Raw genomic sequence first — 19,002 nt, 5'->3', positions numbered from 1 at the left:
CAAAACATAAAAAAATGTGTGATAACAATTATTTAAATTATTATTATTATTATTATTCAATTTTAATTATTATTTGAATTAAATAAGTGAAATGGTTTTGAGGCGATGAAACAAGCATGTACTCTACAGATTTTCCACAATGACGTCTTATTAGTTTTTTGTTTCAAATTTTCCATCTGGCATGCTCAAGGCATCCCCCCTCAACCAACATAGCGTTCAATGCTATGCCGCTCCACCACGTCAACATATTTCCATGCTGCATCTCCCGCCACCTCTAATTTCTTCTTGGGCTAGCCTCTAGGTTGACATACCGTATGTCCTTAGGCTATGTGTAATGGAGGGGTTACAAAATGGGACGTTTTGTGTCATGTGACGCCCAGTCAGCAAATGGTAGGAACTTGTTTTTGGGGTGTAATGGTGTAGGAGCTATAAATAATAATATATGTACGTATATATATATATATATTTGTATATACAACAGACACATAATAATATAATAATAATAAAATCTTTCCCCTTCCGGCGATAAATACCCCACGCCCCCGCCCCATTTCACCCACGGGAGCGGTGTTCCACCCTAATTTCGCCCCACTACGTTTGGCCTTAGGCTTAGGCGTAAAGAGCATTCATGGTACTACACATGCATCAGCCAATCCATCCTAAGTCTTTTTTTTATTATTTATTTATTTAATTTGGTTGTTAGAAATTGAGAAGAATGGTGGGGGTTTATGTGACAAAGGTTTACCACGTGGGTTCGAAGATATGTATGGGTAGCGATGGTGTTACCACATGAGTTGAAACTCTAGATTTTAGATGTCGCTTACAAAAACCATCATAAACCCAAAAATCAAACTAAATTACGATAATAAACCTGAACTATTTATTAATAGGATGCGATAAAGCGCTTCAAGTTGACTATATGCAACTCTACTGCATCCAAGCTTAGATAAAACAGAATCATCTCGACATCTAAATGAGCATACAAAGATGAAAGAAACAACGACGATATCCAACACAATTTCAGATTCCAAAACGAACGATAAGAATCTTCCATACACAAACAGAATCATCAATCTTGTTCACCATCTGCTTTTTCCTGCAACACATGAACCATAAACTGTCAAAACCATTCAAATCAACAGAGATCGCGATTACATCCCGTATATGGTTCAAGTTAGATTGTGTTAGAATTAACGTGCAGTTCAAAAGAAATTAGCTATAAAAAGAAACAGATCAAACCGGTTAAATGTCGCCCAAAATGGAATGGTATATTTTTGAACTTTCTGTTATTTGTAATCTAGGACGCCTCGTGCCTTTTGAAACTAAGAAAACGACCCATTCAAACTGAATGAACACACGCGAAGCTGTTCGTGTTCATTCATTTAACTTTGACCAAACAACGATCGAACAAGAACAATTAAACGGACGGGATTTGCTTGTTTGTGTTCGTTTGTAAAGACGATTAAACATGTTTTATTCGTTAAAAGTATAAACAAACGGTTCACGCAAGAACACAATCGAACATAGATGAGTAAACTAAAAAGTTACTAAAACCATACTAAGTTGTAATGGGCCTAAAAGTTCTAAATGAATATGTGAACATATTCTATTTCTTTGTAATTGTTGTTTTGTCGTGTTTTAATCAAAGTTTTCGTTCAATAAAAAAAACAAACGATTATGTTAGCAAACATGCTTTTTAATCAAATGAAACAAACGAATTTTAATAAATGAACGTAAATGAACGTAATATTAATTAAAAAATAAACAATTATAATGTTCAAACATCTTATAGGAATAAATAAATTAAACTAAAGAAAACCAATGATCAAGAATGTTCATACCTCTGGTTCACCAGCATCAGGAAGAACACCATCCATGCTAACATCATTCTCGGTGATTTCATTCGGTGCATCCTGATTCTTTTCGGCCTCAACCAAAGATTCATCTACATCCATTGATTTTTCAGGCTCAACCAAAGATTCATCCTCAACCATTGATTTCTGAATCTTTTCAGGCTCAACATATAATTCATCTTCATTCACTAATTTCTGATTCTCTTCAGGCTCAACAGATGGTGCCAGCTCAGCACTCGGCTCGACCTGAGCCTCTTTCGCTTTTGCAGATAATTCTTTAAGCATGTGCACTTCATTCTCAATAACCACCAGCTTATCAAACATTGGTGAAAGCCTATTACTATGCATTTGCAACCGATAAACACATTCTTCTTCAAAATTCTTTGCAATAATCTGAACCTTCATCATCTCCTCTTCCTGCTTCAATCGCTGCTTCTCTATTTCCCGTACGCTCAAAACCAAACCACCGGGGCCCGCATCTCTATAAAGCGGTTCTTCTTTAAGTTGAGCCCGCTTTCTGTACTCAGAAAACTTAGAGCGCGTGTCGCTCAAAGCCTTTCTATACCCGGATAGCAGATCACTCATCAGATAAAGCTCCCGTTCAAGACGAAACACCTCATTATGCTTCTTCGCCAACTCTTCATCTCTTGATTTTATAATCATTTCCAATATTTGGTGGCGTTCTTGAAGCTGATCCACTGCTATTTGCTGACTGTATTGCACGTTTTCATAGCTTCGTTCTTTTGACTCGTGGATCATCTTGGCCTTTTGCATTAACTGCTGGATTTGGTCAAAGCAGAATCCAATGTCGTTTTGTTTTTCATCCCACATTTCTTCCGTTTTTATTCTTTTACTGTTTTGCATTTGGATGTCTTCTTCAGGCTCCATTACTCGTTTCCCGCCATTGTTGTAGAACGACGACCCGCCATGTGACATGAACGACCCGTCACGCGAACCGAATAGGTCCATTGACGACATCCCGTGAGAGTTGTCAACTCCTTGAAGGAAGTTGTCAGTTAATCCGTCACGATCAAATGAGTCATCATTCGCCTCCATGTCAAACCCTTCATCCATACGTTCACCGCCTTCGTGCTCCTCCTCTTCATCTTCAACATCATCATCATCCACTTGCTCAATGTTGTGTTCTTCCTCGACTTCTTCGACTTCCTCAACCTTAACCTCTTCAACGTGTTCGTCTTCGACTTCCTCAACCTTAACTTCTTCAAGGTGTTCGTCTTCGACTTGTTCAACCTTAACTTGTTCAACGTGTTCGTCTTCGACTTGTTCACCCTTAACTTCTTCAACGTGTTCGTCTTCGACTTGTTCAACGTTAACCAAACTGCTGTTTCGACAAGGCTGCAAGAAATGATCACCCGATACATCATTGAAGTCCACCTGCTCATCTAGATCAGCATCCGCCATTGTTTCATCATCTTTCGTATGTTGATCAGTTCTTCATGTATGCAATAGAAAACATAAATATTATGATAAACCTAGCTAATATAATTATAAGGGGGTGTTTGGCCTAGCTTTTTTAGCAAAGCTTATAGCTTTTTTTAGCTTTTTTTACAAAATAAGCTTAACTTGGTGTTTGGTTTAGCTTTTTAAGCTTATGCTTATAAGCTAATATGAAGAAGCTTCTTTGAAGATGGTTTTTTAGCTTATTTGAATAAACTTATTTGTTTAAGGGGGCAAGTTACTCATTTGCCCACAAATGATGGTGGATTAATAATATTGAAGCAACTTACTACTATAACAAATTAAAGAATAGTAGATTTAACAACTTATTAAGACGTACAATCAACTTGTAGAATATAAGCTAATCCAAACACTTAAAAAGAGCTTAACAAATAATAGAAAATAAGCTATAAGCTACTTTAAAATATAAGCATAAGCTAAAAATTAAAAGCTAGGCCAAACACCCCCTAAGATATAATTTAATATTTTGATCTAATTATTATATAAACGATAATGATGGCCATATATAAATATACATATCCATATATATATTCTTACATCGTAACCTCTTCAACCGCCGGTTCTTCAACTTCCGTCTCTAAATTCATACATTCTTCTTCTTTTTCTTCATCCATTAAAAAAAAATCCGGTTTTTGCGAGCGAATCAAGCACAACAAATGCGATGCATAATAACAATCCACAAGCTTATCCCCTAGACTCAACTCCTTCTCAACCCTACTCCAAATCAAACTCGCAACATTCATCTTCTCCGGATGCCCGTCCCGAATACACCTCGCCCAACCGACCACCTCACCGGCCACAACACGCGGCTCATCCCGCAACACAATCCAATTCTGAACAAATTCCTCAAGAAACTCAATCGACTCGTCCGAAAACACCTCCGAATCCAAATCCACCTCTTCGACAGCCGCCCGCTCCCGATCCTGTCTCGCAGGCGGCAATTTCAACGCCCGGGCTAAATCGGCCCGGTTCACACCCACCCTCATATCATTCACATAACTACACCGTCTTTTCGGGTCGTAATTCCCAATCAATTGCACAATTAAATCCGTTTTCATAACCCGAACCCGGTCTATATCAAAGTCGATTCGACTAAACTCATAAAGGCCTACTTTTTTTAAAACCTCTTGGTGTTTATCAAGATCTAGGGTTTTGGGTGGGATACAGGGGATTGGGTTTAAGGTGTTGGTCAAGTGGATGATTTTCTTGGTGGGTTTTTTGCGTTTGTATGTTTTACGACGCTTGTTGCTGGTGGTGGTGGTGGTGGTGTTGCGTGATGACGTCATCACCGGCGGTGGTGGAGATTGGGGTTTATGGTCATCTGATTGTGGTGGTGAATTTGGATTTTGGGGGTCTAGGGTTTGATTTTGGTCTGGTGGAGCAGGAGTAGCCATCGTGAACAAAAGAAGAAGAAATGGTTTCTTTCTTTTTCTTTGTTGTTGGGTTAAATGTAGACGTTTTCAGGTATTTATTACTTACTAGTTTTTAGCTGACGGGTTTATTTAGGTTTTTGTTTTTAATCATTTTGTAATTATACTGTTCTAACTGTTTGGTTTGTACTTTTATTTTCAATCTGAGTTTTGTTTTCATTTACATATATTAGTTTTTGTTACCTTAACTAGTGTGTTTACCCGGGGCAGGTAGTTTAACCCGAACGATAGTAAAACTTAAGTGTTGTTGCGTCTCAAGCGTTGAAGCAGTATGTCGACGCGAACTCAGTCAGTTTCGGTTAGGTGTGTTGTGTGTGTGTGTGTATATAAGTTGAGATGGACCAATGAGAGTGACGTCGATCGGTAAAACTTAAGTGCTAGTAAACCAACCATTGTCGATTTCGGGCGTTGAGCCGGTGAGTCTACACATATTCGATCGGTTTCTGTCACGTTTGTTATAATACCATAACAAAAATCGGCATCCGGTTGGTTTTCGTTACGATATCAGAACTAAAACAAAACTCGGTGAGAATATGCGAATTCACTCGGTTATGATTAAATTTGTGGTACCGAAACTAAAATAAAAATGACAGTAGAACCCGGTCATTAGTAAACCCGAATGTTGTCGATCCCAGACTTTGTCTCGACGAGTCAACATGAATAACCGTTTAGTTGTCAAATTTAAAAAAAAAAACAAAAAAAAATTGCTTGACCATATAATACGGCGCCACATGGACCAATCATGGTCATACGGCGCCAAACTTTTCCTTTACTATATATAATAATAATTATTATATTTCTTAATACGTAAATATTAGTTTGTTATGTTTAATATATTTTTAAACGTTTGAGCTAGATTAATAGGTTTACATTTATTGAAGTTGAAGTTTATTATTGGGCACTTTAGATTGAGATGAGAATATATATAGTTGGAGTTTAAGTTTGTGGGTTGTTAGTATGTTTGAATAAGCCTCTTGTTGTGGGCTTCTTTTAGACTTTCATGGATTTATAGTTTGGTTGGTATTAAATATAGTTTTTTTGAGCTTATAGTAGTTTTGTCTGGCCTTGTTGTTGTTAGCATGTAAAAATTTCCTAGTACCTAACAAATTTAATATTTGTTGTTTGAAATGAATAGTGTGGTGACCTAACCAATGAAGATACCGAGTAAGTTTGGCAACAGTGAACACTAATTTATGAAGTAAATAAAATACAAAAGAATGAGATTAAAGTAATTTATCATTGGGATAATAACACCATGCTCTTTTCTGCGTAGAAATGTATAGAACAGGTCATATTTCCACTTGGGTTGCTCGTGTACAAAATAACAATAATAACATTAAGGACGTGGTCGTCATTTCCCGAAAACAAAACTTAATCATTAAAATAAACCTAATCATAAGCACCTACGGATACTTAAGTAACATAAATACAATCAAAGAGTGTTTCAATCATAGGCCAAACAACGTTAACATTTTTAAAAAATTTAATTCTATAACAGTTACAAATGGGTTAAACGATTTAAAAGAAAGCCAAATAAAAATAAAATTTACACAACCCAAACCATATTCAAAACAGTTCTAAATTTGAAGCTTTTGAATCCTTGGGAGTGTTTTTGAGTCATTTAACGTTAACCTCGTGTTACGTAAACTCAGTTCCACCGGTTTGGGATATGGTCGATTCGAGTCAAAACAGGTTTGTTAAACGAAAAGAAATTATATAGATGAGAACCCCCCATTGTTCGAGTGGTTAGAAAATTTGAAGGATGCGTGGTTGTTTTAAACGTGCCTGCACAATTTTGAGTCAATTTTGATGGTAAAATATCAAGTGGATTATTACAGCTAGAACCAGGCGGTATGGCTTAGTTCAGAACCATTTTGAGCTTTGAAATAGGAAATCGATTTGGAACCGTCAGTTAATATTCTATGATATGACACTCTTACTACCTAGGTTGCAAAGTCGCTAAGCGAGTAGGCGCTCCCAGGGCGGTTAACTAGGAAGTTGTGAGTACTCGGTCTAGGCGTGGACGGCATGTTGTACCCGGAGTACTCAGACGTGGTATTTTATAAATAAATTAATTTTTCGGATATTATATACATGCCATATATCAAAAGTTTGCTAAATATTCTACAAAATTCAAACAATACAAAAACCAATCAATAATAATTAAATGTTAGTACAAGAACACCGACTTAATAATGAAATACGTACCTCAATAAAACTTGAATAGGAGGTTTGCTAGTTTAGAACTTTGAACCGGATGATAACAATGGCAATTGCGAATTCAGAACTGAAATTATATTGTATCTTAGCTTGAGAAAAAAAGGCAATGGTGTGCTCTAGGAGAAATTAAATTTTTTTTAATAGAAGTCAAAATAATTTTAAGACCGAGTTGGCCACCTAGGCCTAATAAGAGACACCCAGGTCCGATTTGGACCATCTAGGACCTAGTTGGACACGTAAGACCGATTCTGATTTTATTGACTTTGAAGAAGAAAAGCAGCTCGATGAAGTGCCAAGAGCACCTAGGCGCCGTGTACTCGGCTGCCTATGCCGACTTTTACAGCACTGCTTACTACTTAACTTTAACGGCATTGCAACATTGTGAAGTAGTGAAAGAGTCGTTTGTTGAAGTCTAAAACGTGGCTCAAACTCTTTTAAGTTAACTGCTAATTGTACCATCGAGTTATCCTTAAATTTATCTTTGCTCGTGTAACGTAAGAACAACTTAACGTGTAACAGCGCCGTTCTTTTTGGGATTATTGGCCTAAATGGTTCAATTATACAAGAAACCAAAACAACCCATTAATAGTTTATAATCTAATAATTTAATTCTGGCTAGACAAGACATATTGCAACAAATTAGAATATGAAGAAATATATTTATAACACAAGAAAAGGATTCCAGAAAATAATTTCTACATTTCAATATTCATAATGATTTCCATTTTCCACTAAATAAACAATTAGAGTTTTATTCATAACGTAATAATCAACATGTACTTACTCCGTAGTTTTACCAAAAAAATATGATTTTTTTCCTTTACTTTTGGAATATGTTTATTATGAATTATCAAAGTATTTATAAAAAACCCGTTATTGGTTACTTTTAGGGGCCGGGGCCGTCCAGTACTGCTTCGTGACAATGAGTAGTTTTTCTCGCTCAAGTGGCCCGTCTTCATGATCGACCAATCTGGTTTCCCATTGGAGTTCTTCGGCAATACTCTGCACGTTGACTAGTAAGTCAACGTCGTCTCGAATTATTACACTTCCTTGTGGTCTTAAAATCCGGTCCATTTCCAACACTATGTCTTCCATTTCACATCTACAATGCCAAATATATGTAAATCATTTGTGAAAGTATACTTATAAATATAGTAATAAATGTCTCAAAAATCTTACTTGTCTTTATATAAAGTAAAAATTGTGTCTCCATGAATGAAATCATATGTTCTTGGATATGTAGACATAGCCTCACACCTAAACCCAAAAATAACGTTAGTTAAACAAAAACATTTTATTTATAATAAAAAATAAAAATAAAAATAATAATGATTATTTAACAAGTTAAATTAGTAAATTAAAAGACTGACGATTACCAATTTTGATAAGTTCCAATCAACCCTCGTTCATATATAACTCCAAGGGTGTTCACTTTAGCTTCAACGGGTACGACGTTCATTACCCATACTGGATCATTGTCGAGAACAAGCGCAGCTGCAAAGCCTCCCAAGTAGGAATTCATATCTAGCAAGTTACGGTACCGTCCTTTCTCTGCCAGTTGTTGGTCTAGTGTCTTGTAATATGATAACCTCGTCCTCCAAAGATTTGTGTCACTTCTAAATATTTCTTCTGTGATATCTCCAACATATTGACTAATGATTCTCGGTGGGGTTGACGTCAACCTTTCAGGCCATTTTGCCACTCGTCCTCCCCCAGATGTTTCCCTGATGTTGGAAACATCTGGTAATGGAGTCAAACATGTCTCCATCTTAGTATACCTATACGAAGTATTTTGGTAAATAAAAATAAAAAACACACGTGTCAAAAAAAGGTCTATGATATCAAAGTGTTTTTAATATTACCATGCCATATCTGGATCTTGATTCTCGCAAAATTGTGGCTTCTTGAAGATTTTACGAGTGATTTTGCAATGAACATGATTTGAAGGTTTTTGCCAAATTGCGATATCATCCCTTTGAGCCAACTTTTTCCAACACAAGCTTTTGGCCACTCCTTCAATCCTATCTTGCTCCTTTTTTAATTCTTCCCTCGATTTGTCCCAACCTTTCCAACGGCGCTCCCAATTAATAGGTGGGCCCGAGAGAATCCAGTATCCTCCCGGGCGTAAAACTCTATCAACTTCAATCAAATACAAACCATCTACAATAAAAAAACAAAAAAAAACGTGCATTATCAATATCTTTAATACGTTATATGTGAAAACTATAACGAAAAATAAAAAAATGTAGTCAATTACCATATTCCCCCCATGGGATGAGGCAACGAGAACAATGAGCCATGTCAAAAGCTCGAGAAGGATAAGGTAACCGAATTGATGCCATGATGCCAATCAAAGCAGGAACTCCACGTTCTAGTGCAAATTGTACTTGAGCTATATGAGTGTCTTTTGGTGCAAATGACATTGTTAGAATGTTTCTTGATAGAAGATAAGCTCCGAAACTAGCCACCTGAATAAATAATATTTTAAAAATACATGTAAATATTTAAAGTAATTAACAATTACTCTTAGATACAATCGTGTCAAAAACATTGATTCCTAGACTTTTACTTTTACAAATAAATAATTCACATGCCTTTACTTTATGCTCTTAATTGTTGTACGGTAATAAATAAGTAAATAACTACCGTGATTTATAGACTTATCAAAGTTACTTTTCATACAATTTTGTATGTTATATGATATAACAGTGTACTAATAACTACTTCTTAAATTTTATAAATATATTACTAACTATTAAAATTTTTCATTGTAAATGACAAGAAGCCTAAAAGGTTAAAGGTGAGTAGTTTGCTTGTCCAAATTGCTTCCTTCCAAATGGACATTTGTAGGCCCAATCAACCCACCAACCTTTTACAAGTTTCTTTAAATAAATCATGACGTCAATTTATTTAAATAACTTTAAAATAACATGCACATAATTATTGTTTTATGGTATTAAAAACCCGGATATTTTTACATTGTTTTGTTAATAAAAAAAATATTTTTAATTTATTATTATTATTATATTATTTTTGGTATAATACCATTGGATTGGGTTATTTAACGTTGCTTTTTATAAATCCAAACAATATGATACTACAACAACCAGCTAATTTCTTATTATAATTATCAGATCCAACCACTCTGATTAGATTTTTCATGCCTAACAACTACCACGTCAATGATTTTTTCTAGAGAATCTTACATTTTAAATATAGACATGTATATGATGGGTGCTTAATAGAGAACCAATTGTTATTAGAAAACTATGAAAACCACATAAACACCACATAATATGCTTGTAACTATAATGCATACTATTGTTATTTAACTGTTTATCTTACTTTCTTTTTTTTCTTTCGTTAAATGATCACCAAAAATCCAAAATAATAATAAAGTTGTATTCTAGTTAAACTACTGAGCGTGCTTGTATTTATTCTTTTGCTACGAAAGTAATAACTTGACTAGCGTAATCATCAACCTAGTATGGCATAACATGAATCCTAGGGTGTTAAAATGTTCACTTCCTTATTGCATTAAGTTACAATATAGAATTTATTAGTTTCCAAATAAAAAACCTTTAGATGAATAAAAATAGGTTAATCCACTTGTGTCTTTTAATTCATACTTTGATATAATTTGTACCAATCCTTTGAAAAGATACTTCCAACCAACTCTGGAAAATCAGAAAAAGTCAAAAACACTTTATATTAAGAGTATATTACTTATTTAAAATTAAATTAATTCAATATAATATGTATTTAAATAATAATATACATATAGACAATTTAAATTAAAACGAGTACTACGTCTTAATAGTATTAATAAAGATATTTATATTTGTCAATTTTGTCAATTTCATGTTATTGACTTATTGAAAAATCATAATTGTCTATAAGTATTTGAAACATCGTTTATCCACTTTAAATTTATAAAACTTATGTTCTAGCTAGTAAGAACATCATGAGTCAACAACTTTCTTCAAATAATAAACACAGAAATGATAGTTAAGTAGACAAATTGTCAACATATTTCTATGATTTATAAAGAACTTTCGAGTTTTATCGTCAAATTTCTTGTTGAAAATGAAATACGTCTCTTTCGTAAATAAAAATAATTTAAATGATTAAACACGATATAGATTAACTTGTTTATTACCTTTTTTAACATCTAATATTCAACACTTTTAAAAATACAAATATCTTGAATATACAAATATCAAGAACAAACACAAATCCATATTTATACTTTAAAAAGTTACTAAAATATCATTGAATAAAAACAAAATTACAAAAAAATCAATATACTATAACATAAATACAAAAGTGATATCATCACTCGTGTATTCGCATTGATTTTAAAATATCTTTATAATAAACCAACATATTTCAATAACCATAAAAAATAATTACCATTTTTCAATTTCAATGTTTCATTTCTCAAAAAAAATGCATTTGAGAGTTCAGGTCTCATAGTAAACAAAGTTAACGTAGTATTTACTATTTAAGAAAAAGTTACGTACCCCATAGCCAGTATTAATGATGGTTCTAATCAATTCATGTAGATTAATAAAAAAGATTTTATGTTTAATAAATGAATATATTTTAGAATATGAAAAAAGTTTAGTTACATATCCTACTACTACTGTTTAGTAACTTAATGGTATTAAGGTGTTTAATAAGATGAAAAAAATAATATTATGGTAATGAAATAAAAAGTTACGTACCCCACAGCCAGTATCAATGGCGGTCCTAATCGACCCATCCCGAAGATTAATCAACTTCCCGATATCATCAATATACGCACCCGCACCATTCGGAAACATCGTCCCACCACCCGGAAAACTAAACCGGTCCCCTTTAAACCGGACCCAATTTTGACCCGCCTTTTCCAAAGTCAAATGCTTATGTGGCACATTCGCATACCACGCGCCGTCACGGCTCTCCGGCCACCGTAACGGTTGCTGGTACCCGTACGGCGCGGGTATCCTACACAACAACACCTCCTCTTTATCCGGACAATGTCTTTCCCTATACACCAATCTCTCCCGGTCAAACTTCAACGACCGGTCAACGTCCTCACACGGCGTGTACTCGCTGAGTTTCGGCGCGCAGGGTGGAAAGCGGTTGGTCTCACGCGCCACACGCGCGTCGTGTAGCTCAGCGAGGTGGTGTGGGGTGAAATCTAGTACTGAGGCGTGTGTCGTAGTGACAGCGGTGTTGTTTGGATTAATATTGTTACATGAATTGGAATGGATGAATTGGGGGGTTGTTGTTGTTGGTTTAAGGTTTCCTAGGAGATAAAAACATGAACATAGGACGGTTGTGATAGCCATGAAGAACATGTTTCTTTTCTTCATCCTTAAACTAATCAAATATGTTAATAATCTATTGGAAACCATTGATGAAGGTTGATAATAATAATAATAATAATAAGGTGAATAGTAAACAATAACACAAGACTAGAGTGTGAGTATGGGCTTGTAGGTTAAGGTTGGGTGATGTATGGTTGTTTGTTATGGTCACATGTGTTGTGTTTTGTAGATAGAAAGAGGGTGGGTGTGGTTGAAGACAGAGGTTATGACAGAAGATTTTATATGCAGCTTTTGTGTGTGTGTTTTTTTATTTTATTCTATTTTAGTATTATTTTTTTGTAGTTTTGTAAGAGCTACACGCGCCTGCACGCGCTAAGGTTTGTCTCGTGTATGTTGCTAATTTTGGAACTAGGAAAATTTAGATGTGGTTATGCGGGATGACTCTTGTAGCTTCGGTGACCGTTGTGTTGTAACTTGTAATATTAAAATAAGATGGTTATGTAATGTTAAAGTATTAAAATGTACTGTTTTTATTATGATTTGTTAAGCGTTACAGACACTGTTGTGAAAAAGAGAGGGTGATTCGTGTGCGTAGACGAACTGTGAAGAAGGGATGAGTGTTTGTAAGAGAGAGAGTTTCATGGGACGTGTTGCGGGTTGTGGAGTGTTTCTCAATAGTTATAACATGAAGAAAAGAGGACCCTTGAGTCGGTTACAAATGCTCTTCTTGTATTGTAAGTCTAGTCACTTTTAAACACACACGATAATTGGGATTTTCTTGGTTTTAGGTTGCCATGTGGTCTTTGTTGTCGGGTTTTCTCATAGTGAGACTTGATTTTAATTTCTGTTTTTAGGCCTTCAGTTTTAGCTAAAAACCAATGGTGCAAGCGGGAGTTGGATAATAAGTATAAAAATAAAAAATAACGTATGTGTGTATATGGGTGTATTAGATATTTATTAAAGTTTTTGTTTTAATAATTTATAGGGTTATTATAAACTAAATTAAAATTTTCCTCAAATAGCTATATTTTAAGGATAAAAGCAACTAGCAATTCATAAATGTTCTGTCAAAATTAACCGTCCCTTTAGGTGGTTTAATTATTGTAATTTTGAGGGCAAATACTATAAAAAATTAATATACTTTATGTTTTTATTTTTACAGAAGTCACTAATTAATTCTTTTTTCACGCTAAAATCCTCCACATGTAAAATTTGAACAAAGGTGAAATACCTTTTTTAAACCAAATGGTAACGCCACTCCCGATAGTTTTGATTATGTGGCATTTTTTTCTTATATGACAATATTAAATCCTAAAATAAAAAAACAAATACAAAAGGCCTGATGCGGACATTATTCACCCTAGTAGATGAATCGATGAAAAGAAGAACAAAGCAAAACTATTGATCATCCAAATCGGTTTTCGAAGCAAGGTAAAGACTCGTTTTAGGTTTTTTTTTTATTTAGGATGATCTTATAATATGAGATGAACGTAAACAATAAAAATTAGAGTTACATTCTCCGGGAAAGGTTAAGGGTAAACAAAAACGTGTCACACATTTCATTATGTTTATTAAGATAATGGATTATAAAAACATGTAAAAATGCTCGTCACTTTCAAGGTTAACTCAGAATTTAACTTTTTAACACACACAAGTTTAGTAGGAATACTATAAAGCACTTTTATATAATTTACTTGAATTATTTTTATAGCATGTCCCTACATCTTTTAATTCTTTCCTCTTATTACAAGTTTTCCATCCTAAAGCATAACAGATCTCTTCCTCATCTTTTAATATGGTCTTTAGCTTTTGTTGTATTTTTGGTACATTTATAGTGCTCATTTAAAGACCATATCTTCTTTTATATCTCTAACTTGCACATAGCATACAAATTTGTGCATTGTATACCTTTTTCTTTTCACCTTATCCTCCTTTTTTTCTTCACATCATATTCGGTTACCGGATACATGCACTTAACAATGTCATAACTATGACAAGCATTTAACATACTTTAACGTATGAACATATACGTGTTGAAAGAGTCAGCGATATGTTATTCCACTTTCAAGGACTTTTTTTTGTCACGCTGACATTATATACTTGTATAATATATAATATAGGGTAATAGTACACTAGTACGTGTTATGTTGTACAGTTTAAGCCTGTAATACAAGTAGGATAAAAATGAGAGCGTAAATTTAAAACTAACGTCGTTGTCTCGAACTTTTCCCTGTGGGTACGCTAGTAATTTCATGGGAAGTATGATATACATTTGTCTTCAAACCAATTGGATTTTTGCACTTTGTAAGATACTTTGATGGAGAGTTTCTATAATATGCATTGCCTTTTATTCCTTCCAAAAATCAATATTGATTTATTAGTAAATCTAGAAATAGTAGTTGTATGTCGAATTCCTACTCATAAGAGAATCCTGGTTATTTTATGACACTAACAAAACACTACAGGTTTAAGACATGTTGTAAACAAGCTAGAATAAGGAATGACAAACATAATACATTAACAAAGCTACAAAACTATCATTGTTGCCGTTTGTTTTATATCTTCCAAAGCTAAAGAGGAAAACATATTCGAAGACAACACGCATGGGTCATTTTGAATTTTGAAAAGCGGTTAACATTAACAACTTTGTATGATAATCACATCGTCGCAACAACTTTGTATGATGATCACATCATACAAATGCTTACTATAAAATACAACTTTGTCTTTTGTCTAGAGTTTTAATGTAAAACTTGCATAATTCTATTTGATATATAATAAATGCTTACTGTAAAACATGAATTCGTCTAAAATGAGTTTTTATTATGATTTACACATTATATGCGTACCATTTGAAAGTGTGTAATTATGTATGCTAGAAGTCTGTGTACATAAACAGACGCATCACACATATAACCCTTGTCCCCACATACACCATAGTATCTACATGCGTATACATGTTACATACATGTGTGTGAACTTATGTGCATGTGTTAATATGTGTGTGGGGGTATGGTATGATTAAAAACTACGTTGTACACCTTCTACTAAGTAATCTAAACATGATGATTCCTATCTTTTGAACTTTAGTAATTATTGAATACTTAACCTTTTATATTACATGACTCTAGATTCCTAAATACTAGGTGTGACTTTGTCCATCGATATGCACATCCTAGTCGAACACTAAACATGTAAGAAAATTTTTGTTGTCCCAGGTCATATCTCTCTGTTGTAATTAGATATTTTGTTTAATATTATGTTAGATTAATTATTTCTATTTTATTTATTAGTGTTGGTTTATTTATATAGTTTATGTAAATATTCTGATTCCTTTTTAACCTGAATTTTGAAACTATCTTTTTCCTAATTAATTTGTTCATATAATAAACAAAATAGAAAAGTTATAGATTTGATTGATTTACGCAACTTGCTCATGCGCAAGTCTTCATAACCATGTCCTTTCATATCTTATGCTTACATGTACGTGTGTCTCAAAACATCACTAAGTCGGCCAATAATAAATAAATAAATATACAAATAAATAATCTTCTTGAATCGGGTTAGCAACCTATTTGAATGTCTAAATTTGATCTATACGTATGGTTTACTTAACCGAAATAATTAAACAGATTGGAAAATTAATTGTTTGATTATGACTAAACGTGTATAAATGACTGAACTAACTTAACAAAACCCACATTAGATCCAACATTTATATTTTTGATTTTTGTATAAAATGTGTTGTATATATTCTTATTAAAATAATATTTTAGGACATTCACATCTCATCTTTTATCACGTAATTAAGTAAAAAAACAACTTTAATCTTAAACTTTGTTTGTCTATTAACATATCTCTACATCTTATTTCTATATATATTTTTATTCAGTTAAATAATACATTTTTAATCATTTTTTGTAATTATTTATCTTTTTCTCACTTACAAAGGAATTATTAACAAAAGAATTATTTATGTGTTTCATATATTTCTTAAAAATATGATATATTATAAAGAATGGGATGTAAAGTTTTTTTATCGTGGTTTGTTTACCTAACGATTAAAATAATAATTGTTTCTATTTTATTCACGCCCTTGATAATAATATTACCATTTATAAACTTTTCTATTGCTATTTTTCACAAAGTTGATTTAATTCCAATTTTAAATCGAATTGTTGGTTCTTTTTTATTTCTACTGTTTTAAACCGAGCGCACATGGCCAACTTTGTAGGTTAATAAAAAACAAAATGACCATTAATTTTAAGTCCTCTTAAATTTAAAAGAATCCAAAATATTTGATAATTATAGCTATTGTTTTTAAAAGTAAACATGACAAAAACTGGTATCAACAAATTTAACACCACGTTCTTATCAACTAAGGACAAAGCTAATAAATATTTTTATCATGAAAAATATTTGAAACTAACATTTTGGTCACAAGTGCATACAACATTAAAGGTAACTAGAGAACTAATTTGGTCGATTTTAACTCTATCTGATGTTATACATTCGATTAATAACTCTTTTTTTGAACGGCCAAAAAACAAAGAAATTTCTAAGTATATTGTACGGGGTGATCAAAAGACAAAAGATCACTGTTAGCTGGCCCAAACCAATTGTACAAAGCCTTTAAACGTCTCCAAGTTATCTCCAGTTTCGAGGAGAGCCTACCCACCTGAATGTCCACTTGTGGACTATGGTAAACCCGAACGACCTCAAGATCAAACCGGAGATCACGAAGATCCCCCTTTCTTTATTGGGCCAACCATGTCATTTCCCAAAGTTTGGTATGTGAGGATCGAACATGGGTCTGTCTTGAAAAACTTAGGCTTTCTACCACTCGATAATAACTTTGTTAACATAATGATATTACTTTCCTAACACTATTATTGGCCAATGATGATTGCTTAAGTTACAATCAGCTTGCAACTTTCACTATGCCATGAAAGTAATTTTTTTATAAAAAGTTTAAATAGTTTTATTTTATCCAAGTTATCTCCAGTTTCGAGGAGAGCCTACCCACCTGAATGTCCACTTGTGGACTATGGTAAACCCGAACGACCTCAAGATCAAACCGGAGATCACGAAGATCCCCCTTTCTTTATTGGGCCAACCATGTCATTTCCCAAAGTTTGGTATGTGAGGATCGAACATGGGTCTGTCTTGAAAAACTTAGGCTTTCTACCACTCAATAATAACTTTGTTAACATAATGATATTACTTTCCTAACACTATTATTGGCCAATGATGATTGCTTAAGTTACAATCAGCTTGCAACTTTCACTATGCCATGAAAGTAATTTTTTTATAAAAAGTTTAAATAGTTTTATTTTAACATTACTCCGTTTATACAAGATTTCAACCAGTTAGGTAGCCCACCCACATGGCCACATGTAAGCATTACGCAATGTATACTTGTACTTTGTCAATATAGTAACATAAATGGTCAAATGTTTGTTTAAGTACAACCCACTATGCACAAAAGTAGTAGTGGTATTTGGTATGCGTCAGGAATTAGGATAGACTGATAGAGAGCTGGGGGTCCATAAACGTCTATGTATAGAGTATAGACCATTGCCATTCTTGTATGTTTGTTACATTTTTACTTTTAAATTTTGGTACAAAATAATATGATCTACTGATCTATATTGAGTTCATAATGACATGCATAAAGAACAATTATCTTTAAAAAATAATTGACAATGGACACTTAAAACATGATAAGTTTATATGGGTATTTAACGATCAGTGGTAAAGTTTGGACGAGAATGTCGGGCGTGGGGAGAGGGGGGGTTTGGGCCCAAATTTTTGACCGAAAAGAGCGATTTTAAACTACTGAGTGTGAGTTCCCCATAGTAGGTTACTACGAGGGAGATACTTCTCTAGAGTAGTAGAGTACTACTACGTTCTATGTCTGGAGTTGTGTACTATGGATGAAGTGTTAATTTTTCTAGTAACGTTCTACAAGAGAGTTGTACTACGTATGAGACTTTACTCCATATAAAAGGTTCACCACAGGAAAAAACATCAAGGGTTATTTTGTACTTCTTGAAAGTTAGGTTGTTAGCGTCTAACAGCAACATGTGGTTAGAATATATCAGGGCTTCTTTTAGACGAAGTTCTAGTTCGTTCAATTTGATTTCAATTATAACTATTTTTATTCTTGTTTCTTTCATTCATTTCGTAATCAACAAAAAAGTGTGAGCCCTAATTCAATTTGGGATTTCATGTATAATTCTTCTAGTTCATAATTTGTGTTGAGTTTGTGTTCTTCGGTGTTAATCGATATGATTTCCCGTAAATTCGTTAACAGTTTTCTTATAGTTTAATCTTCTCGTTATTGCTAATAAACTAGTTAAAGTTAGCCATTAGTTGAACGTAAATCATATATTCCTTCTTACTTGTAACTTATCAAACTTATTCAAACACATAAAAATCAATTACAAGACATGTGATGCATCGCTTTCATTGATGTGATGTTAAGATGAAAAAAACAAGATATAGTTCTTGATTTTAACTTGTTGATGTTCATGCATTTTTATTATAGAAAAAAAAGTCACCAAATATTTATATCTATATTCTATAACTAGATTTAGAGCCCGTGTAGCACACGGGGTTATCCAAATTATAAAATTACATGTAAAACAAAGATTTACATAACTTATATAAAACATACATTACATATATGTTTGTATCTATACT

General features: G+C 33.4%; 2 protein-coding genes across 2 annotated transcripts; both read right to left on the bottom strand.

Moving 5' to 3' along the window:
- Positions 1-943: 943 nt before the first annotated feature.
- LOC143563608 (uncharacterized) lies at positions 944-2,839 on the bottom strand. The gene is made up of 2 exons (XM_077051106.1): positions 1,842-2,839; positions 944-1,096 (listed from the first exon to the last, which is right to left on the bottom strand). The coding sequence occupies exons 1-2, from the start codon at positions 2,829-2,831 to the stop codon at positions 1,070-1,072; spliced, it is 1,017 nt and encodes a 338-aa protein (XP_076907221.1). The 5' UTR covers positions 2,832-2,839; the 3' UTR covers positions 944-1,069.
- A 4,928-nt stretch (positions 2,840-7,767) lies between these two features.
- On the bottom strand, positions 7,768-12,583 carry LOC143563609 (putative methyltransferase PMT16). The gene is made up of 6 exons (XM_077051107.1): positions 11,710-12,583; positions 9,240-9,450; positions 8,845-9,142; positions 8,359-8,760; positions 8,162-8,239; positions 7,768-8,084 (listed from the first exon to the last, which is right to left on the bottom strand). Exons 1-6 carry the CDS (start codon positions 12,382-12,384, stop codon positions 7,856-7,858), a joined length of 1,893 nt encoding a protein of 630 aa, XP_076907222.1. The 5' UTR covers positions 12,385-12,583; the 3' UTR covers positions 7,768-7,855.
- Between the last annotated feature and the right edge of the window lie 6,419 nt (positions 12,584-19,002).

This window comes from Bidens hawaiensis, unplaced genomic scaffold, assembly GCF_021521415.1.
Source record: "Bidens hawaiensis isolate Kalapana, Puna unplaced genomic scaffold, B.hawaiensis_p1.1 tig00021501_1, whole genome shotgun sequence".
Lineage (NCBI taxonomy): Eukaryota > Viridiplantae > Streptophyta > Magnoliopsida > Asterales > Asteraceae > Bidens > Bidens hawaiensis.
Note: the sequence above shows the minus strand (reverse complement) of the source record. Positions and strands in the feature narration are given on the sequence as shown.

Bases quoted from the DNA above. Each gene is read 5' to 3' on its own strand.
- LOC143563608 (XM_077051106.1), bottom strand. From the start codon at position 2,831: ATGTCGTCAATGGACCTATTCGGTTCGCGTGACGGGTCGTTCATGTCA. The intron at 1,097-1,841 runs GTATGAACATTC...CATGTGTTGCAG, and splicing joins CTGATGCTGGTGAACCAGAG to GAAAAAGCAGATGGTGAACA.
- LOC143563609 (XM_077051107.1), bottom strand. From the start codon at position 12,384: ATGGTTTCCAATAGATTATTAACATATTTGATTAGTTTAAGGATGAAG. The intron at 9,451-11,709 runs GTACGTAACTTT...TTATTTATTCAG, and splicing joins CCATTGATACTGGCTGTGGG to GTGGCTAGTTTCGGAGCTTA. The intron at 9,143-9,239 runs GTAATTGACTAC...TTTTTATTGTAG, and splicing joins CATCCCATGGGGGGAATATG to ATGGTTTGTATTTGATTGAA.